Source organism: Aptenodytes patagonicus, chromosome 3 (assembly GCF_965638725.1).
Source record: "Aptenodytes patagonicus chromosome 3, bAptPat1.pri.cur, whole genome shotgun sequence".
Taxonomy (NCBI): Eukaryota; Metazoa; Chordata; class Aves; order Sphenisciformes; family Spheniscidae; genus Aptenodytes; species Aptenodytes patagonicus.
In genome coordinates this window covers 46,882,876-46,900,722 of record NC_134951.1, presented here as the reverse complement: position 1 = coordinate 46,900,722, position 17,847 = coordinate 46,882,876, and the positions used below count along the sequence as shown (strand labels likewise).

At 41.6% G+C, this 17,847-nt stretch overlaps 1 protein-coding gene across 1 annotated transcript in view; it reads right to left on the bottom strand.

Moving 5' to 3' along the window:
* FHL5 (four and a half LIM domains 5) overlaps positions 1-17,847 on the bottom strand; it is a 28,705-nt gene that overhangs the window by 1,097 nt on the left and 9,761 nt on the right. Inside the window, exons 2-5 of the mRNA XM_076333261.1 lie at positions 10,490-10,671; positions 8,074-8,248; positions 2,565-2,734; positions 238-424 (exon numbers count right to left, since the gene is read on the bottom strand). Coding sequence (XP_076189376.1) covers positions 238-424; positions 2,565-2,734; positions 8,074-8,248; positions 10,490-10,648 — 691 coding nt within the window. The 5' untranslated portion in view covers positions 10,649-10,671. The remainder of the gene's footprint in view (positions 1-237; positions 425-2,564; positions 2,735-8,073; positions 8,249-10,489; positions 10,672-17,847) is intronic.

Genomic DNA, 17,847 nt, shown 5'->3' with positions numbered 1-17,847 from the left:
AATGGGGGAACTCCGTTCGGCACACAGAACAGCTCCTCAGCAGTCAGGGAACACGTGTGATCAGTATGTCCTAGCAAGACACGTTACATGTCACGGAGAAAGGGTCTCTCTAGCAGTTAACTCTCTCGGTCTTTCATTATGATGGGACTGTTTCTAATGCTGTTTTAGTAAAGGTCTGATTTGAGAGAAGCCTGATGGTTCATCGGTGTCTAGACCTTTCTGGAAGATGAGACTCACCTGTAATAAGTTTCTTGCAAGCAGCACACTTCTTCGCATACAATTTGCTGAAACAGTCTACACAGTATGGATGTTCATCTTTGGAAATAAACCTTTGTCCAGACAGCTGGGTTTTACACCCAGCACACACAAAGCATTCTTTATGCCAAGGCTGGTCATGGTAGGTCACTCCCCCAGAAGTTATTACCTAATGTATTGACAAAAAGGACAGAGCAGTGAAACAAAGCTGTGAAACTTGAAGGATTATCCAGTCCTTCATAAGTCCTTCCACTTGTTTTCGCTCCTCACATATGCACAAGAGAAGCAAGTGTGGTCATGTCAACTTTTTTTCATCTGGAATATCAACTTGACTAACTGCATTTGAGCTGAACATGCCACTGGTTTGTTATTCTCTGTTTTCTATCATAGGATACCCTCATGGTTTATAATAAACAGGTTAACTTGTTATGAAATTTTTCTGTTACACATGCAGATAAAGGCTTAGCATCAGGCATGCTCTCAGAAGAGCAATTCTCAGCGATAGGCAGTGAATGAGACAACCAATGCTGAGATTATGGCTAATCTCCAACTGGAACTGGCATTTTGCTGTCTCACAACTGAAACAGTATTTTAAGTAGGGAGAAAGAGACAGTAAAGAAGCAGAAGTGAGGCAGAAAGGAGATCTACACTGCCAAAGAAGAAAAAAATGGCGCTTATCAGTGTCATCAAACTTCTCATTCCCTGAAACTCGCTCACAGCTCTCCACTGGTTATTTCTGAAGAGGGAAATCTCCAGTTGCTCTATGGCTTCCATATATGTGTTAAAGAGCTGGTTTCACAGAAGTTATGAGAGACTATAGAGAAAGACAGACTTTATCTCTTTCTGTAGAGATAAAGACGGGCTGTAAGATAGTGTTTCTACTGTCAACTCACATGCATGACAGTGAATGAGTGAATGAATATAGTTGGAACACGAGGAGAAAAAGTTGGAGAAACTTAATTAAATAAAAAGAGTGGCACCATCAAATTTCCCTGGGGAATACGGTTTCAGGGAAATAAAGAATAATACTGGGTGATGTCAGACAATAAAAAAAATGAAATAGTTCCCAATCCCCTTAGCATTCCAGTATTGGGCTACTTCTAACTCTCATTTGCTTTTCCATTAAAATCTCAAAATCTCTGGCACAAGATTCAAGACTCCAGTTTGGCAATTTAATCCCTTTGGGCTCAATTCTCATTTACGGGAACTGATGCAAGTTTAAGTAGTAAAATTGTTTTAGCTATTATGTAGGGAGACTCTTTGCCTTCCTGGACTTTCTAAGAAGCAAATCCTGATTATTTCACATAAGTGCTGATAACCTCAATGCCTCTAGTAAACATAGGGCAGAATTACTATATTTGACATGTGATCATTTAATGCAAATTAAAGGCTAGATGTAGACACATGGGAATATATAAAAGTACTTCTAAAGTTTAACTACTGAAGAAAAAAACAGGCAGCAGATTTTTCTTACATTAAAAGCTTTTGTTAGAGGTAGAGGTTTACAGATAAACATGAAATAACTTTAGAAATTACAAGTTATTTGATGAAATGAAAAAAAAAATTTTTACTTCCAGAGTGATACAGGTACTAAAGAATAAGTTAAATTCAGCCATAAAAAGCAGCTTAAAACATTTCCCTAGAGAACAGTATTACACTAGAATAGTGTGATACTTTGAGTATTTTCATCAATATCAGGGACAATTTTAAAACATGAGAAACGGAGGGATGAATTGATTTATTTGTATTTGGGGAAAAAAAGAAAACCTCATTTGAAATCAAGCTTTCTGGTACCCACAGGGGAAGCGTCACGTATTGAAATGGTAGGACTCTTGACTAGTATTATCACAACTGAATATTACTTAATCTGATTATTGCCTGATACATTTCAAGAGAAAACCAGGCAAGACTGTGAATGCTTTGCTCAGCTTAGGTGGCTTATTATACATATGAATATATCTGAAAAATGTTGGAAAGGGAGGCATGTTTATCAAGGCAAAATCATATATTACCAGGAAAGAAAGGTTTTACATAATTTCCATTGAAATGTCAGCCTTTTTTAAAAAGTGCAAACAAAAGAACCCCAAAGTGTTTGTTTTGGTCAATAAATTTATTTCAAATATGATAAGGCTTATATTAATGTTAAATATAAGGGGACAGCAGACCCTGTTGCATTTAGCTTTCAGTGTCCAATACCAATACCTATGCTCTTACTCTTAGTTCACCAGACATTTTATATAGTCCAGCCCCTTCCCCCCCCCAGCAATGTTGCCTCATTAGGGAAATTTTTCCATTGTACATTTAATTACCTTTTTGCAAGAGTAGCAATGGTGAGCAAATTGCTTCTCAAAACATGGCACGCAGTAATTCTCGTTGTCTTTGGTGATCAATGGTTTTGTTCCCAATGGCTGCCGACAATACTGGCAAACAAAACAGGATTCATGCCAGGAACTTCCCTTAAATTCTATTTTACGGGAACCTGCAAAAACCCAAAGTGAAAAATCCCCCCCAGATATAGCCTTGTAACATAAATTTTAAATGTTGGGAAGACTCTTGTTTCTAATCTTCTATCTCAGTATTGTATTACCCAAGAAAGCACTTATCCTCAATGTAATAGAGTTTCTAATTAGGTACTTGAAATTTCAAGAACACATTCACTGCCATATGATCACCTGGCAAAAGATGCGCTAAGTTGCCTAAGCTGTGATTTTTAGAGTCTGTCCTTACATGAATCTTTTGGGGTTACTTCTCTGTGATACACTTCAGTTGCTCAGAGTTTCTCTCAGGGCAGCCAACTCAGTGATGATGTTCAGATACATAGCACTTTCATAAATTAAAGATTAATTTGTTGGATGTTTAGTGCATCTATTAATGTCCTGTCTTTTGTCTTCCTTAAACTAAGTCTCCTTCACTTATAAATGCATTAATCTTATTCTGCTTAAGATGGCAATTTTTTTTTAAAGTAAATACCTTTTCTGTGATAAGGCACGCTACACTGCCTCTTCTTATAGCTCATCATTTCCGTCCTACATCAACAGTTCTTTTTATCATGTTGAACTAGATGCTTTTGATGCAGCGCAAGGACAGATGCAATCCCAGAAGAAAATCACTCAGTTAAATGTCTGCCAGAGGAGTTTCAGAGCTCTTAGCTCTGTGTACAAATGCCCTGTACACCTTGATGTAGATGTGTAAGTCTAAAATACCTGAGAAGTCTAAGATATCTGAGAAGAATTTTTCCAGTGACTCTCCACCATAACTTCCTCCCCTGCTGATAGCATCAGACTGCAAAGAGAGGTGCCAGGTGCTTTACCATCCTTTCCACATGAAGAAAATTGCTGATATAACTGATTAATCCCACAACACCTGTCTTCTGGATTGTGGGGCTAGTGGGGAGAGAAACTACTGGTTGTATTTCAACATAAAAGGTTTGCAGCTTCCTCCCAGTGATCAGAAGGCTGACTTCACTGTCTTTGCCTACTAGGTCTTTTCAACACAGAGCTAGCAAGCTGATGACAAAGGAGTTGTTAATGATTTAGAAGCTGGTTGGCATCCCCATGTCACTTCAGTTCTCTATTTGCACTGTTACCCCTACCCTTGGCACTTGCTGCAAGGATTTAGTCTCCTAGACTCTGGGGCAAAATCTACAAGATGGATATACACTGGAGGATAATAATACAAATCCCACTATATTCTGGTGCTATTGTCATCACATCTAGTAAGCTGTACCTATTAGAGAACATTTTCTAAACTATATCAAATCTAAACAGTATATCATCCTTAAATTGAACACAACTATATTGCTACAACATTTATTTCCACTAATACTGCCTTTACCTGTAATGAAAAGGAAATCAACTGTAAAAATAATATATGTTAAAAAAAATAGTTGCATCAATGCTACTATTGAGAAGGATCACAGGTCAGCAGGAGAGCACCTGAAGAGCAGCAAAAAGAAATTCCAGCCACTCCAGCCAGTAGGTCAGCTTCATGGGGGCCCAACTTAAATGCCTCTAGGCAAACGCACGTAACATGGGGAATAAACAAGAGGAGTCAGAGACGTGCGCACGCCTGCAGGGCTACGACCTTATTGGCATCACGGAGACGTGGTGGGATGGCTCCTACGATTGGAGTGTTGGGATGGAGGGATACAGGCTTTTTAGGAAGGACAGGCAGGGGAGACGAGGAGGGGGTGTCGCCCTCTATGTCAATGACCAGCTGGAGTGCATGGAGCTCTGCCTGGGGATGGATGAGGAGCCAACCGAGAGCTTATGGGTCAGGATTAAAGGGAAGGCAGGGACAGGTGACATTATGGTGGGGGTCTGCTACAGGCCACCTGACCAGGAAGACCAAGTGGATGAGGCCTTCTACAGACAGATAGGAGCAGCCTCACGTTCACAAGCCCTGGTCCTCATGGGGGACTTCAACCACCTTAACATCTGTTGGAGGGACAACACGGCAGGGCATAAGCAATCCGGGAGGTTCCTGGAATGCGTTGATGATAACTTCTTTCTCCAAGTGGTAGAGGAGCCAACGAGGAGAGGTGCTATGCTGGACCTTGTTCTCACCAACAAGGAAGGGCTGGTGGGGATTGTGAAGCTCAAGGGCAGCCTGAGCTGCAGTGACCATGAAATGGTGGGGTTCAAGATCCTTAGGGCACTGAGGAGGGCGCACAGCAAGCTCACTCCCCTGGACTTCAGGAGAGTGGGATAAAGCCCTGGAGGGAAGAGGGGCCCAAGAAAGCTGGTTAATATTCAAGGATCACCTCCTCCAAGCTCAGGAGCGATGCATCCCAACGAAGAGGAAGTCAGGCAAAAATGCCAGGAGGCCTGCATGGATGAACAAGGAGCTCCTGGACAAACTCAAACACAAAAAGGAAGCCTCCAGAGGGTGGAAGCAAGGACAGGTAGCCTGGGAGGAGTACAGAGAAATTGTCTGAGCAGCCAAGGATCAGGTTAGGAAAGCTAAAGCCCTGATAGAATTCAGTCTGGCCAGGGACATCAAGGGCAACAAGAAAAGCTTCTGTAGGTACGTCGGGGATAAAAGGAAGATGAGGGAAAATGTGGGCCCTCTCCGGAAGGAAACGGGAGACCTGGTTACCTGGGATATGGAGAAGGCTGAGGTACTCAATGACTTTTTTGCCTCAGTCTTTACTGGCAAGTGCTCAAGCCACACAGCCCAAGCCACAGAAGGCAAAGGCGGGGACTGGGAGAATGAAGAACCATCCACTGTAGGAGAAGATCAGGTGTGAGACCATCTAAGGAACCTGAAGGTGCACAAGTCCATGGGACCTGATGAGATGCATCTGTGGGTCCTGAGGGAACTGGCGGATGAAGTTGCTAAGCCACTATACATCATATATTTGAGAAGTCGTGGCAGAACCGTGAGTTCCCACTGACTGGAAAAGGGGAAACACAACCCCCATCTTTAAAAAAAGAAAAAAGGAAGAGCCGGGGAACTACAGGCCAGTCAGTCTCACCTCTGTGCCAGGCAAGATTGTGGAGCAGATCCTCCTGGAAACTATGCTAAGGCACATGGAAGACAGGGAGGTGATTGGTGACAGCCAACATGGCTTCACTAAAGGCAAATCGTGCCTGACAAATTTGGTGGCCTTCTACGACGGGGTTACAGCATTGGTGGATAAGGGAAGAGCAACTGACGCCATCTACCTGAACTTGTGCAAAGCATTTGGCGCTGTCCCGCACAACATCCTTGTCTCTAAATTGGAGAGACATGGATTTGACGGATGGGCCACTTGGTGTATAAGGAATTGGCTGGATGGTCGCACTCAAAGCGTTGCGGTCAACGGCTCGATGTCCAAGTGGAGACCAGTGATGAGTGGCATTCCTCAGGGGTCGGTATTGGGACCGATGCTGTTTAACATCTTTGTTGGTGACATGGACAGTGGGATCGAGTGCACCCTCAGCAAGTTTGCCGACGACACCAAGCTGTGTGGTGCGGTCAACATTCTGGAGGGAAGGGCTGCCATCCAGAGGGACCTTGACAAGCTTGAGAGATGGGCCCGTGCGAACCTCATGAAGTTGAACAAGGCCAAGTGCAAGGTCCTGCACATGGGTCGGGGCAATCCCAAGCACAAACACAGGCTGGGCGGAGAATGGATTGAGAGCAGCCCTGAGGAGAAGGACTTGGGGGTGTTGGTTGATGAGAAGCTCAATGTGACCTGGCAATATGCGCTTGCAGCCCAGAAATCCGACTGTATCCTGGGCTGCATCAAAAGAAGTGTGACCAGCAGGTCGAGGGAGTACTGCGTTCAACTCTGGGGCCCCCAACATAAGAAGGACATGGACCTGTTGGACCAAGTGCAGAGGAGGGCCACGAAGATGATCAGAGGGCTGGAGCACCTCTCCTACGAAGGCAGGCTGAGAGAGTTGGGGTTGTTCAGCCTGGAGAAGAGAAGGCTCTGGGGAGACCTTACAGCAGCCTTCCAGTACCTGAAGGGGGCCTGCAAGAAAGCTGGAGAGGGACTTTTTCCAAGGGCATGTAGTGATAGGACAAGGGGTAATGGTTTTAAACTGAAAGAGGGTAGATTTAGATTAGATGTAAGGAAGAAATTCTTCACTATGAAGGTGGTGAGGCACTGGACCAGGTTGCCCAGAGAAGCTGTGGATGCCCCCTCCCTGGAAGTGTTCAAGGCCAGGTTGGATGGTGCTTTGAGCAACCTGGTCTAGTTCCACACTAGTGGAAAGTGTCCCTGCCCGTGGCAGGGGGATTGGAACCAGATGATCTTTAAGGTCTCTTCCAACCCAAACGGTTCTATGATTCTATGATTCTATAATTCTATGATTCTGTGAAAGCTACAGGTTGAACCACAACATCAGTAACCTAGTATTTATACTAAGACAATATAAGTCCAGACCTTAGTGTTTGGCATTAAAATCTACTGGAAAATAAAATTCCTATGTCACTGCCAAATTTACTGATTTCCTTGACCAAAGGTTCCCAAACTAGTAGTCATGAGGCCATGGCAGATAGTTTGCAGCTGGTATTTGGAGTTATACACATGATCTGTAAAAAGGGTCAAGCATTGAGAGTAGTTCACTGTTCCAAAAGTTAGGGACCCACTTTCCTAAGCAAGCTGCTTCGTTTTGCCACATACGGTGGTGTGGTTTCTCTGAGATGCCTCTGAAGAGGCAGCTTTTAGACAATCTCTCTGTTGTATGAGCTTTACTGGTGTGGTAGCAATGAAAAGCCTACAGGATGTCCTGAACAGACATGCTCAAAAGCTGAGAAGCAGTTTAGTGGAAAGTGCAGAATTTTCAAGGTTGCTAATGGCAGGAAGAAAACCTATTGTAAACACAAATGTACTTGTATTCTTTTTAGTAAAAATGCAGAAAATTATTTGGACACAGAATATCATGTTTTGACAATTCTAACAAAAAATATTTCTGAGTGAAAGAAATGGTATAAAGAACATCAGCTCAAGGTCTGGTCAATGTGACAGACAAAAATGCAGATGTCTAATCTGGCACTCCTGCTAACGATAGCTCTGTTTGTCTACCTACACTCACAGCGGGATATGCTTCCTAAGAACTGCAACAGAATCAAGGACGCAACATGAACACATTTTACCCTCTCTTGAACTCTAATATTCTTTATAAGGATTCATAAGCCCTGTCAGTGCTAGACCAGAGGTATCTGCCTGCCCTCTCTGCACTGCTGGGAGGGTACTATACACAAAGGAGAAGTAGTCACCTGAAAGCTGTTCTAAAAGTCAAGGACCTTGTAGCTCAGTTATTCAAGGATGTGGTTATAATTAAAAATGCAGTTCCATTTTTCACCGAAGGGTCCCTGTTGTCTTACCAGGCATAATGGTCTTCTGGCAGTGGAAACATTTAGATGAATACTCATCAGAGTAGCATTCAGTACACAACAAGAGCTCGTCCTTGGCAGCAAACGGTTTCTCCACCAGCGAGTGACTGCATTTGGCGCACTTGAAGCATCCCTCATGCCAGTGGCGGCCTTTGTAGGCCAGATCCTTGGAGAAAGTAAGTCCATGTTAATGAAGACATTTCTTTACAGTGTTTTTATCTCTCAGCTCCTCCCAGAAATAAAATGAAAAATGGAGATCATTGCCATGGGGACTTGAAGAGATGACACATGTCTCTGGCAGGAGGTGTGCTCAGAGGTGATGCAAGTACTCAATGTCACTGTGTCAGGGTATTTTGTAGATCTCTTGCAGAGGCTATTAGGAACTGCTTTGGCACAGGCAATAGTCCTTCCTTATGTAACATCAGAGATATGTTTTTATTGGAAGAACCATTTTATATTTTACAGTTGGCCTTCAAGGGGAAACAAGCAATCAACATTTTTAATGTGCACAGGCCACCTGACAAGAAGTGCATTCTCTACAGACTTTGAAATGAACTTCATGTATTTTTTAATGTTACTACCTTTTCTTCCAGCTGACACTACGTAACACAAAAGAGAGATCATATTATTGAAGAAAACAAGCAATTAAAATCTCATTGAGGACAAAATGATTCTTAGGAAGATTATTAAAAAAACATTGCTTTTGTTTACACCTAATATAACTCCTCCTAAAAACTTGGCAGAAAAATGTTTGTTTAAGACTCAGCAGGCTTAGGGGTTGAAAAAGCTAACAGTATACGTATGAGACCTCCACCAAGAATTCAAAGAAAGAGCAAACAGCAGATTTTATTTTTCCAAGGTTAAAAAAAACAAGGGAAAAATGCACCACCAAAAAACCTCCCACCTTAAAAAATAAACTAGACCCTTCCAGGTCTCCTTTATAAGAAGCAGAAAAGGACACAAATCCAATCTCATTTTTCTCCTTTGTCAGATCCCTACCCTAAGTGCTGAGTGCTTACCACTTTCATTTGTGTTAGTTAGCACTCTGAACCTTTTAGAAAATAGGCTATCGCCCCAGAGCAGCCTGAGGCAAAGGCTGGGTAAGAAGGAGAGGAAGAGAGCCAAGCTCTAGCACCTTGGCAGAGGTAGAACAACCAGCTGTAGATCTCTGTGGGCTACTTTTCTAGCTGAATCTGGCCCATTGCACTCCTTTCTTGTTACTCCTGCTTTTTTCTCCCAGTTTTTCCTTCCACTCAGTCCAAAGACATGACCTTTTGTTAATGATCTTTGACATCGGTAGTCCTGCCACTTACTTAATTTTCAATTTTGAAAGTGGAATTAGTGAGCTCAGAGCACATGTTTTCTGGGTGACCCTGACTGGAGCTACGTGTACAAGTTTGCTGTTGAAAAATGCTGATGAGAGTTTGAGAAGAGTCTTCATCCAAGTCAGCAATTTCCTTGGATGATTCCTTTACAGTACCGAGCTGTACACAGACAATGTGCTTTGAAAACCACGAAGTGCTTTGGCTGGAGAGGCCTCCTGGGAGGCCTATTTTAATAACTTTCTGACCTTCTATTTCAAAAGAACATAGGCAAAGCGAGCATGGGGAGAAGGTGAGCACTACATATTGAACTCGGCAAAACAAAGGCATTTTGACAGGTTTTATCTGAACTTAAAATTCAAAGTCAAGTGTACAGGCTGTAAATTGAAGTATGGTGTACTGGAAACCCTGCGAAAGACCACAGAGGAACTCATATTATTAATTAATATTCTAAAAAAGGGGAGAGGTGAAAAGAAAGCCAAGCCCAGAAACACTGCCACTAACATGCCATCTATGAGATGAGCAAGGTAAGCATGGAAATAAGTTAAACTTAAAATATATTTCATTTCCAAAAGACAGAGGGAATAATATACGAATTATAAACATGGTTTCTTTTCAGCTTGACATCTGCATGTCAAGATTTTACCTACAGTAAAGGTAATTTATCGAATACTCAAAATACTTTTTTCAATGGACATGTCTCAGAAATGCCGAAGTTTCATTCAGCCTGATCTACTGAATTACACCAGCACCCTACTATCACTCAAGCACTGTGCAGTCTCTGCAGCAAGTGAGTGACTGGAGGTAAAGCATGGAGTCCAGTTGTGGTCCACACATACACCACAGCATCGACATATGTTTGAGGTATATGTATGTGCAGATTTCCTAATCTTTGGCCCCGGAGCTTTCCTATTCTGCGAAAATAGCGCTGTTTCTCTCTGCTGCGTGTGGATGTACAACAGCTATGCTTAGGTCTCTTCACCAGCACAGGGATATGCAGAGGGTCGGATACAGAATCTGACATTAAAGACATGGGATTTGTGTGTAATTTAGCAAAGAACAAGAAGTGAAAGCTAAATCTTTACCTTGGAATCACACTCAATAGGTCGCTTGCACTCTTCACAGGGGTTGGCAAACAGGCTGTCATAACATGTAACACAATAAGCGTTTTCTTCTCTTAATGCATACTTCCTTCCACAAAGAGACTGCAGGCAGTAATGACAGTCTGTGTGATTGCTGGTCATTCTGGTGGGGTTCTTCACGTGATCTGTAAAGATGGCAAAATCATGTAATTCAGTGGATGACTGTTTGCTTGCCCAAGTAATAAATAATGCTGCTTTACCTGTGAAAGTTAGGACAGGCGTTTCTTGGCCGTTTGCAGTGCCTTGCATTTCTAATGCTGGGTTGTTCCATAATATAATGGTAGTCTTTAACAACATATACTGTGTATTGTATTACCTACATAATGGGCAGCAAGAAGACTGCTTCAGCTTAATCTAATGGTACTTACACTGATAGGTCAGGTACCTGAAAATGAAGCCGTCTTCACATTCTCTGCGTACAACTATTGACATTATGAGCATTATGTACTGGATTGTGAGGCGTGGTTTATCCAGACATCAGGGAATGGAGATAGAAGCTATAGTTCAAGAATTAAACCAACTGCAGAGTTAAAAGGCCAAAGAGAAGTGGCAAGCACTTTGTAGCGTGTTCCTGGCTTTCTTTTGCCATTCCTGTTTTTCTGCTCAGTCCTTCCTTTTCAAAATACCCCCACATCTACCTGACTGAACAGAAGGAAGACAAGGAACTCCAAGCTATATGGCTGGTTTTGCATAATCCCAGCTGTGCTGCTAGCATTTGGTAGCAATGTAAGGTGACACAAATACTCCTGGATAGTGAAAGAGCAAAATAGAAAGAGAAATAAACTAAATCATAACTCAAACAAAATCATAACTCAAAGTAAGTTTCCCTTGTTGTTATTGGAAAAGATTGTCTTTTCTTACATATTTCTGTATTGCCAGGTTCCACGTTGGCAGTGCCAGAAGACTGTCAGATAGATTATATTTCTGTGCCAGACAAGTGCAGAAAATACCACAAACCTATTGAGAGCCAATTGTACGAGTTTCCCATCCTTCAGTTTTTCAGGCTAAAGAGGCTTGGATAAGCATCCAAACCTCAGCTGCTTATAGGTCTGCAGTGCTGAACGTTTTAAGGAATGTGGAGATGAAAACATATTTCAGTCTTCTCGTTGCTGGTTGGATCATCAGCACTTTGCTAAAATTGGGTCTTGATTCCTGGGAATGAAGGAAGAAGAATCCAGAAAGTTCCCAGTGAAGCAAACCCAGAAACATCTGCTGGACTCATTGGATTGCACTCTTCATTAAACTCGTTGAGTGTTGCTGCAGTCAGTGCCAGCAATCATAAATTTTACAGGATTTGAGAACAACCAGGGAAGGTCTCCTAAAATGTTTACATATCAGTAACTTTTGGCAGCTGAAATCTTTGTGCTTTGAATAACAGTGCAAATTAGTTTATCTTTACCAGAGGCAAAGCCTGAGAGTAAGGAAGAGAAGCATATGAAGACCAAGATTCGAGGGAGTACTTGCCATCACAGACCTTACATCTAGTCCATTTAGAATTACTTCCTCATACTGGTTTTCATACACTCACTGCCTGTCTTATACCCATGGTTCAGTTTTAAAAAGGCATTTCATCTTTTTCTGCTGTGAGATGTAATCAAATATGATTGTTTGAACTGTGAGAAAGAACAGTTACTGCAGGTCTCCACTGGCACCAATGCATAAGGTCAGGCATTTATTAATCTATTCCTGGAGGGATAGTAGTAAGACAGTGAAAAGAGAGAGGCTATAATGCTTATCCCAGACCAAAAGTAATGACTTGATCGTTTGGCACAGGCTATGGAAAACTTGTTCTTGTAAATTGAAAATCTTTTGAGTTGAATTGATTTTCTGTATTTCTGACTGCCCTAAATCTTCGTGCTAGCCAAGACAGGGTGTAGTAAGGAACTCAAATAATCTGTAAGATCAGTGGGAAACATGCTTGCTTAAGAGTATTACAGATGTGTTTTATGTGATATCCTTGGAATAATAGCATAACAGGGCTTGAATCTGGACTTCCATTTCCTTAAGATCAGAGATTTGAATGTGAAAAGAATGAAACCATGTATATGAGAAAATTACATCCATCAGCTTGTACATTTACACAACATGACATAAAACCAGACACAGCGCAGTAATTCAGTGCACGATAACTACATAGTCATCACCAGAATCAAGGTTAAGTTTTGTTCATTTTCTATGTTGGGGAAGCAGTATAAAATGGTGGCTAGGGAGACAATCAAGGAATGTTTGTGGTTAATTGGGCTCCATATTCAAGGTCATAGACCAGGCTTGAAACCGGGTTTCAGAGGAATTTTCATTCCTTTTTTTTTGTGGGAGTTAGAGTTATGAACTGCCTCCGAGGATAACCCTGAGTAGACTACCTTTCTGATTTCTTCCCTGCTGAATCAGTACCCCAGCTTCCTAACACAGTTTCATCCCAGCCTAAAAGCGGCAACAGGAAAATCCTAACAGGGAATGCATGAAGAGCTTATGTGTTACTTATAGTGCTTTTTGTTGTACAAAGCTCACCAACAAATAGCTTCAAATATCTGCAGATACAGCTCTGTTTTTTCATTCTAATGAATGGCGATACATTTTTAAGCTACTGAAAACTCTGCATACCCAACAATTTTCTTCAAAAAGTGGTTTTCTTTTTTTTTTTTTTTTTTTTTCTTCCCAGGAAGCCAATCTGTTCCAGGAAGCCTGGGTTATACACACATGCAAGACCTGCTATTGTAATACTCCAGAACTTCTGAATTTGTAATGTAGTTATCCTCCTAAAAAGCTATATGGATATGGGAACAAAGTCCCATTACTTGTGTTTTATAGATGACAGTGGTTGTCTGAGAACATTGAAAGACTACACCCAAGATCAGAGTCAAAGCCTGGGGGTGTCCTTGAGCTGCTCCTCTACTAAAGTGCTCAAGTCACCCAAGGCTTTGTTTCAGAAAATGTCTTCAGGGTTTGACCATGATGATATAAAACCATATTTGGGAATGAAGCAGCGATGGTATGAAAAAGAATGATGATTTTTGCAAACCTCTTGGCAAAGGTCTGGGTAACCTTTGTGAACTACTTTTACCATTAGGCAATGCAACAAAAAAAGTGAATCTCATCTCCCTAGCACCACTTACCCTTGCTCCAATAAATAAGTAATGGTACGAGCACCACGTAGTTAAGTAGAATGTTTTTCTTGTGCTTTGATCCTAATCTCTAGAGAAATATGTTTGCTTTAAGTTTGCTGGAAGCTAGACTTCGTGTTTTGAAGGTCAGTTAAGAAATCTCAGGAGGTCTGATGCTATTCACTCTCATGGAATGAAACGCTGACTCCAGCATTCCAGCTGCTAACTCGTGTCCTAGGCACAGGGAAAGACTGCAATGTCTTCATTCCTTGGGAAAAGAGGATTTTGTTATCTAAATTGGAACAAAGCTAAATACCATTGATTTTTATGTATCTAGTAGGCATGGATACCTGATACCATTTGTAGTGTTAGAATATTCCAAGGGGGAGCAGAGAGATGTTGCCAAAGATGCGAGGATATTGCAACTGGAGTCCCTGAGGTCAGATTTGAGAATGCAGCAGTCTCATGCTATGAATTATAAAGCAGATGAAAATAAAACAACGGAGCTGGCTAGTCTGCCCACTGTTCCAGCAGATTAAGGTAGAATTTAGCTACGACAAATTAGGAGGGGGACTTTCTGTAGAGCCAAATGTTTTCCTATAAGATGCAGAGCACTAGAAGACTTCCAGTGAAGAAAGCCATAAGAAAATGGTTGTGAAGTTGTGAAACCTGATAAATGTGGAACCATCAGGAAAGGAATGCTTGTTTTCTCACTGGAACTAAAAAGCACAGCCACAATGTTAAGGTGTCTCTTCATAATTTATCTTGATATTTTCTATAAATGTATGTTAATTTCCCTTAGGTTATATAAATATAAAAAGCCCAGAAACATTAATCCTACTTAGGTGGGAATGAATATACATAGGCACGTAGGTATATACATACGTGTAAAAATATTGTACCTTTTTCTTTTGCTTTACGGCAATTCTAATGGACTATTTCCTGATCTAAATAAGCCTGCCATTGAACTGCATCATCTTTTTCCTTAAGAACGTATAATGAACGTAACAAGGCTCTCTATTAGGGAGGCATAAAGAAAGAAAAATGATGGCAAAATAAATCATTGCAACAACACTGAAGGATAAGAAAAATAAATTGATCTATTATGAAGGGGACACCCCTGCAAGCTGTCCCAGACACTTGTTTATTTTCAGTTAAGTACTTTTTTTTATCTTGGAACACAGTTTTGCACGAATTTGCTGATTTCATTTTCCCTATTTTTTTTTTTTGTGAGAGCTGCTGAACAATTAATCACATACATTTGCAAAATACATTAGTGACTCAAGGTTACAACTGCATTGTAAAGCTAACAATATCATTATAAGGAAAAATTTCTAACAATATCATTATTTTATAAATAAAAGTTTCTAACAAGGCTCTACAAGGAAATTTTTCCTCATTTCAGAGATCACATTTTCTTGATTTCTCTGGATGCCTGCTACCCCCCAGAAATCTGTTATTTTGTTATTGTGACTAGACCTAATAAAAGCCCTGACCCCTCAAGAAAAATGAACTCACAAGACAGTTAAACGTATGCTGTATTTTCAAAACACTGGCAATACCCTCGCTTTGTCTCTTCCCTACCTTAGAGTAACTGCAATTTTCCCAGTGATTGATACCTTTAATTTACACTTGAGTGTTTAAGGATACTAGAATTTTTGCTCTTCTAAAAATGGTTAGAGAAGCAATAGGAACTCAGGGCATATATTACAGATCAAGTCAAAACAAGCACCTACAGGAAAGTAGAGACACAGGTGTTAACTTTGAACAAGCTGTTTTATCTCCATGGCACAGCACAGTAATACAAAGTCAGGTCCTGGGAGTATCTGAGTGGGTGCAGAGCTCTCGCTGATGAAGTTCTGCTTTAAGCAGCCAGGATAGATGCCAACCAGGACTGTGCTGTAAGAATACGACTGTATGGCTTCAAGGTCCACAAGTGACACGGTTTTGGTGGACCCTCTAGGCAAAGCAGCTCATTTAGAGGCTGATCTGGTAACTGCACTGCACTGCATTGTACCATGTTTACACACCCCACGACCACGAGCAAAAAGGGCAAGAGCTCTGGCTTAACTAGGGGATCGAGCATCCCAGGAATTCTGTTTTGCCTTAATTGGTATTGCTGTCTGCTTTGTTTACACCATGTAAACTCAGACATTGTTGTAGCCATCTAAATTCTTCCTTTATCCCAGGACAGCAAAATTTGCTACTTACCTATCCTTCAAATTAGGATAAATTAGAGCAGTGAAAGTACCTCAACTAAGTGTTCACAGTGGTGCAGACATACAGAAATGCCTTTGCAGAAGAGACCTGACTAGCCTATGTCCCTCAAACTCTCTTTACCAGCTACAGAGTGGGTGCAATAGCCTAGCCCTATTGCCTCTATGGCAAGCTAGATATTTCCTTTAATTCAGCCACAGAACTTTCACCAGCAGCATCCAGCTTGTCCAATAGAACTTGTACTTGCTACTGAGGTCAGCCTGAGTAATTTAGTTGGCAAAATTCAAATGAATGGCTCTGTATGCATCTCTCCTAATGGACATTCGTCCTCTATCGTGTGCCTTGCTAGAAAAGCTCAAGAATTACCACCACAGTAAACCCACTGTACAGAGAAATTAGAGGTCAGAAATAAGCATGCCAAATGTAGTAGCTGGAAGCTATTTTTTTGGAAAAGGCAGACAGAAAAGTTGCTAACTGGCTACTGAATTAAACCTAGATTATTTGCTGGATTTTTTTTTTTTTTTTTAACTAATCAACACATGAGAGTCAAGGACTGCAATTCATCATTTAATACAAGTACTACACCGGTGCCCAGAGATTCCAGTCCAGAATAACTGGCCCTATTATTCTGAACACAACAAGCTCGGCTGATCAGCAGTGTTGCTGGTCAGTAATGCAGCTCCATGTTTAAGTAGAGGCAAACTGTCAGTGGAGTGCTCGATATTGATTCAAGTCTCTCCTAAGCTATTACCCAGGAATGCAAAACCTTTTCATCTGCTCAGATTCCTGGGTGCTGTCAATACCTTCACCAGCAGCAGTATATGAAAAAAGTAGGGTTAATGCTATGGCTTAGACAATTTATCTTTCTGAAATCATTCTTACCCACATTTTTTTTACAAGTTTTCACATAGTAGGTACAGTCAAAATTTTCTCCTGTCTTCATTATGGAGCTCATTCCTTTCTGACTACTGTCAGATTTATAGAATCAAATGAAGCCATGAAATATTTCAACCATGTATTGGTGTACTTTTTCCTGTAAAAAACCTGGCAGTATTCTCAGTCATACTCTATACATTCAACCATAAAACAGGTTAGAGAATTGCATCTCATACAAATGGGCCATGTGAAAAAGTATACCCAAATTAGCTGATGAGTTATATACTTAGAAGACGTTTAGACAGTTTTAAATTTATTAGCTTCAGCTGCCTGAGTTCCAAAAGCAAAGCAGCCACGAGCCTAAGGTGGGGATGAGAAATCATTAGTGAATCCTAGGTACAATGTTAAAGGCGACGATTTAAAGTAATGACATTAGTGGTGTACCCCAGGGGTTGACACTGGGACCAATACTGTTCAACATCTCCATTAATGACCTGGACAACGGGACAGAATGCACCCACAGCAAATCGGCAGATGACACAAAACTGGGAGGAGTGGCTGATACACCAGATGGGTGTGCTGTCATCCAGAGAGACCTCACCAGGAGAAGTGGGGTGAGAGGGGTCTCATGAAGTTCAACAAGGGGAGATGCAAAGTCCTGCCTCTGGGGAGGAATAACTGCAGGTATCAGCACATACTGGGGGGCAACCAGATGGAAAGAAGCTTTGCAGAGAAGGACCTGGGGGTCCCGGTGGACATCAAGTTGAACACGAGCCAAGAACGTGCCTTTGTGGTTAAGAAGGCCAACAGCATCCTGCAGGACATTAGGAAGAGCATTGCCAGCAGGTTGAGGGAGGTGATCCTTCCTCTCTACTCAGCACTGGTGAGACACATCCGGAGTGCTGGGTCCAGTTCTGGGCTCCCCAGTATAAGAGAGATATGAAACTACTGGAAAGAGTCCAGTAAAGGGCCACAAAGGTGACTAAGGGACTGGAGCACGTCTCCTATGAGGAAAGGCTGAGAGAGCTGGGACTGTTCAGTCTGGAGGAGACAAGTCTCAGAGAGGTTCTCATTAATGTGTACAAATACCTGAAGGGAGGCTATGAA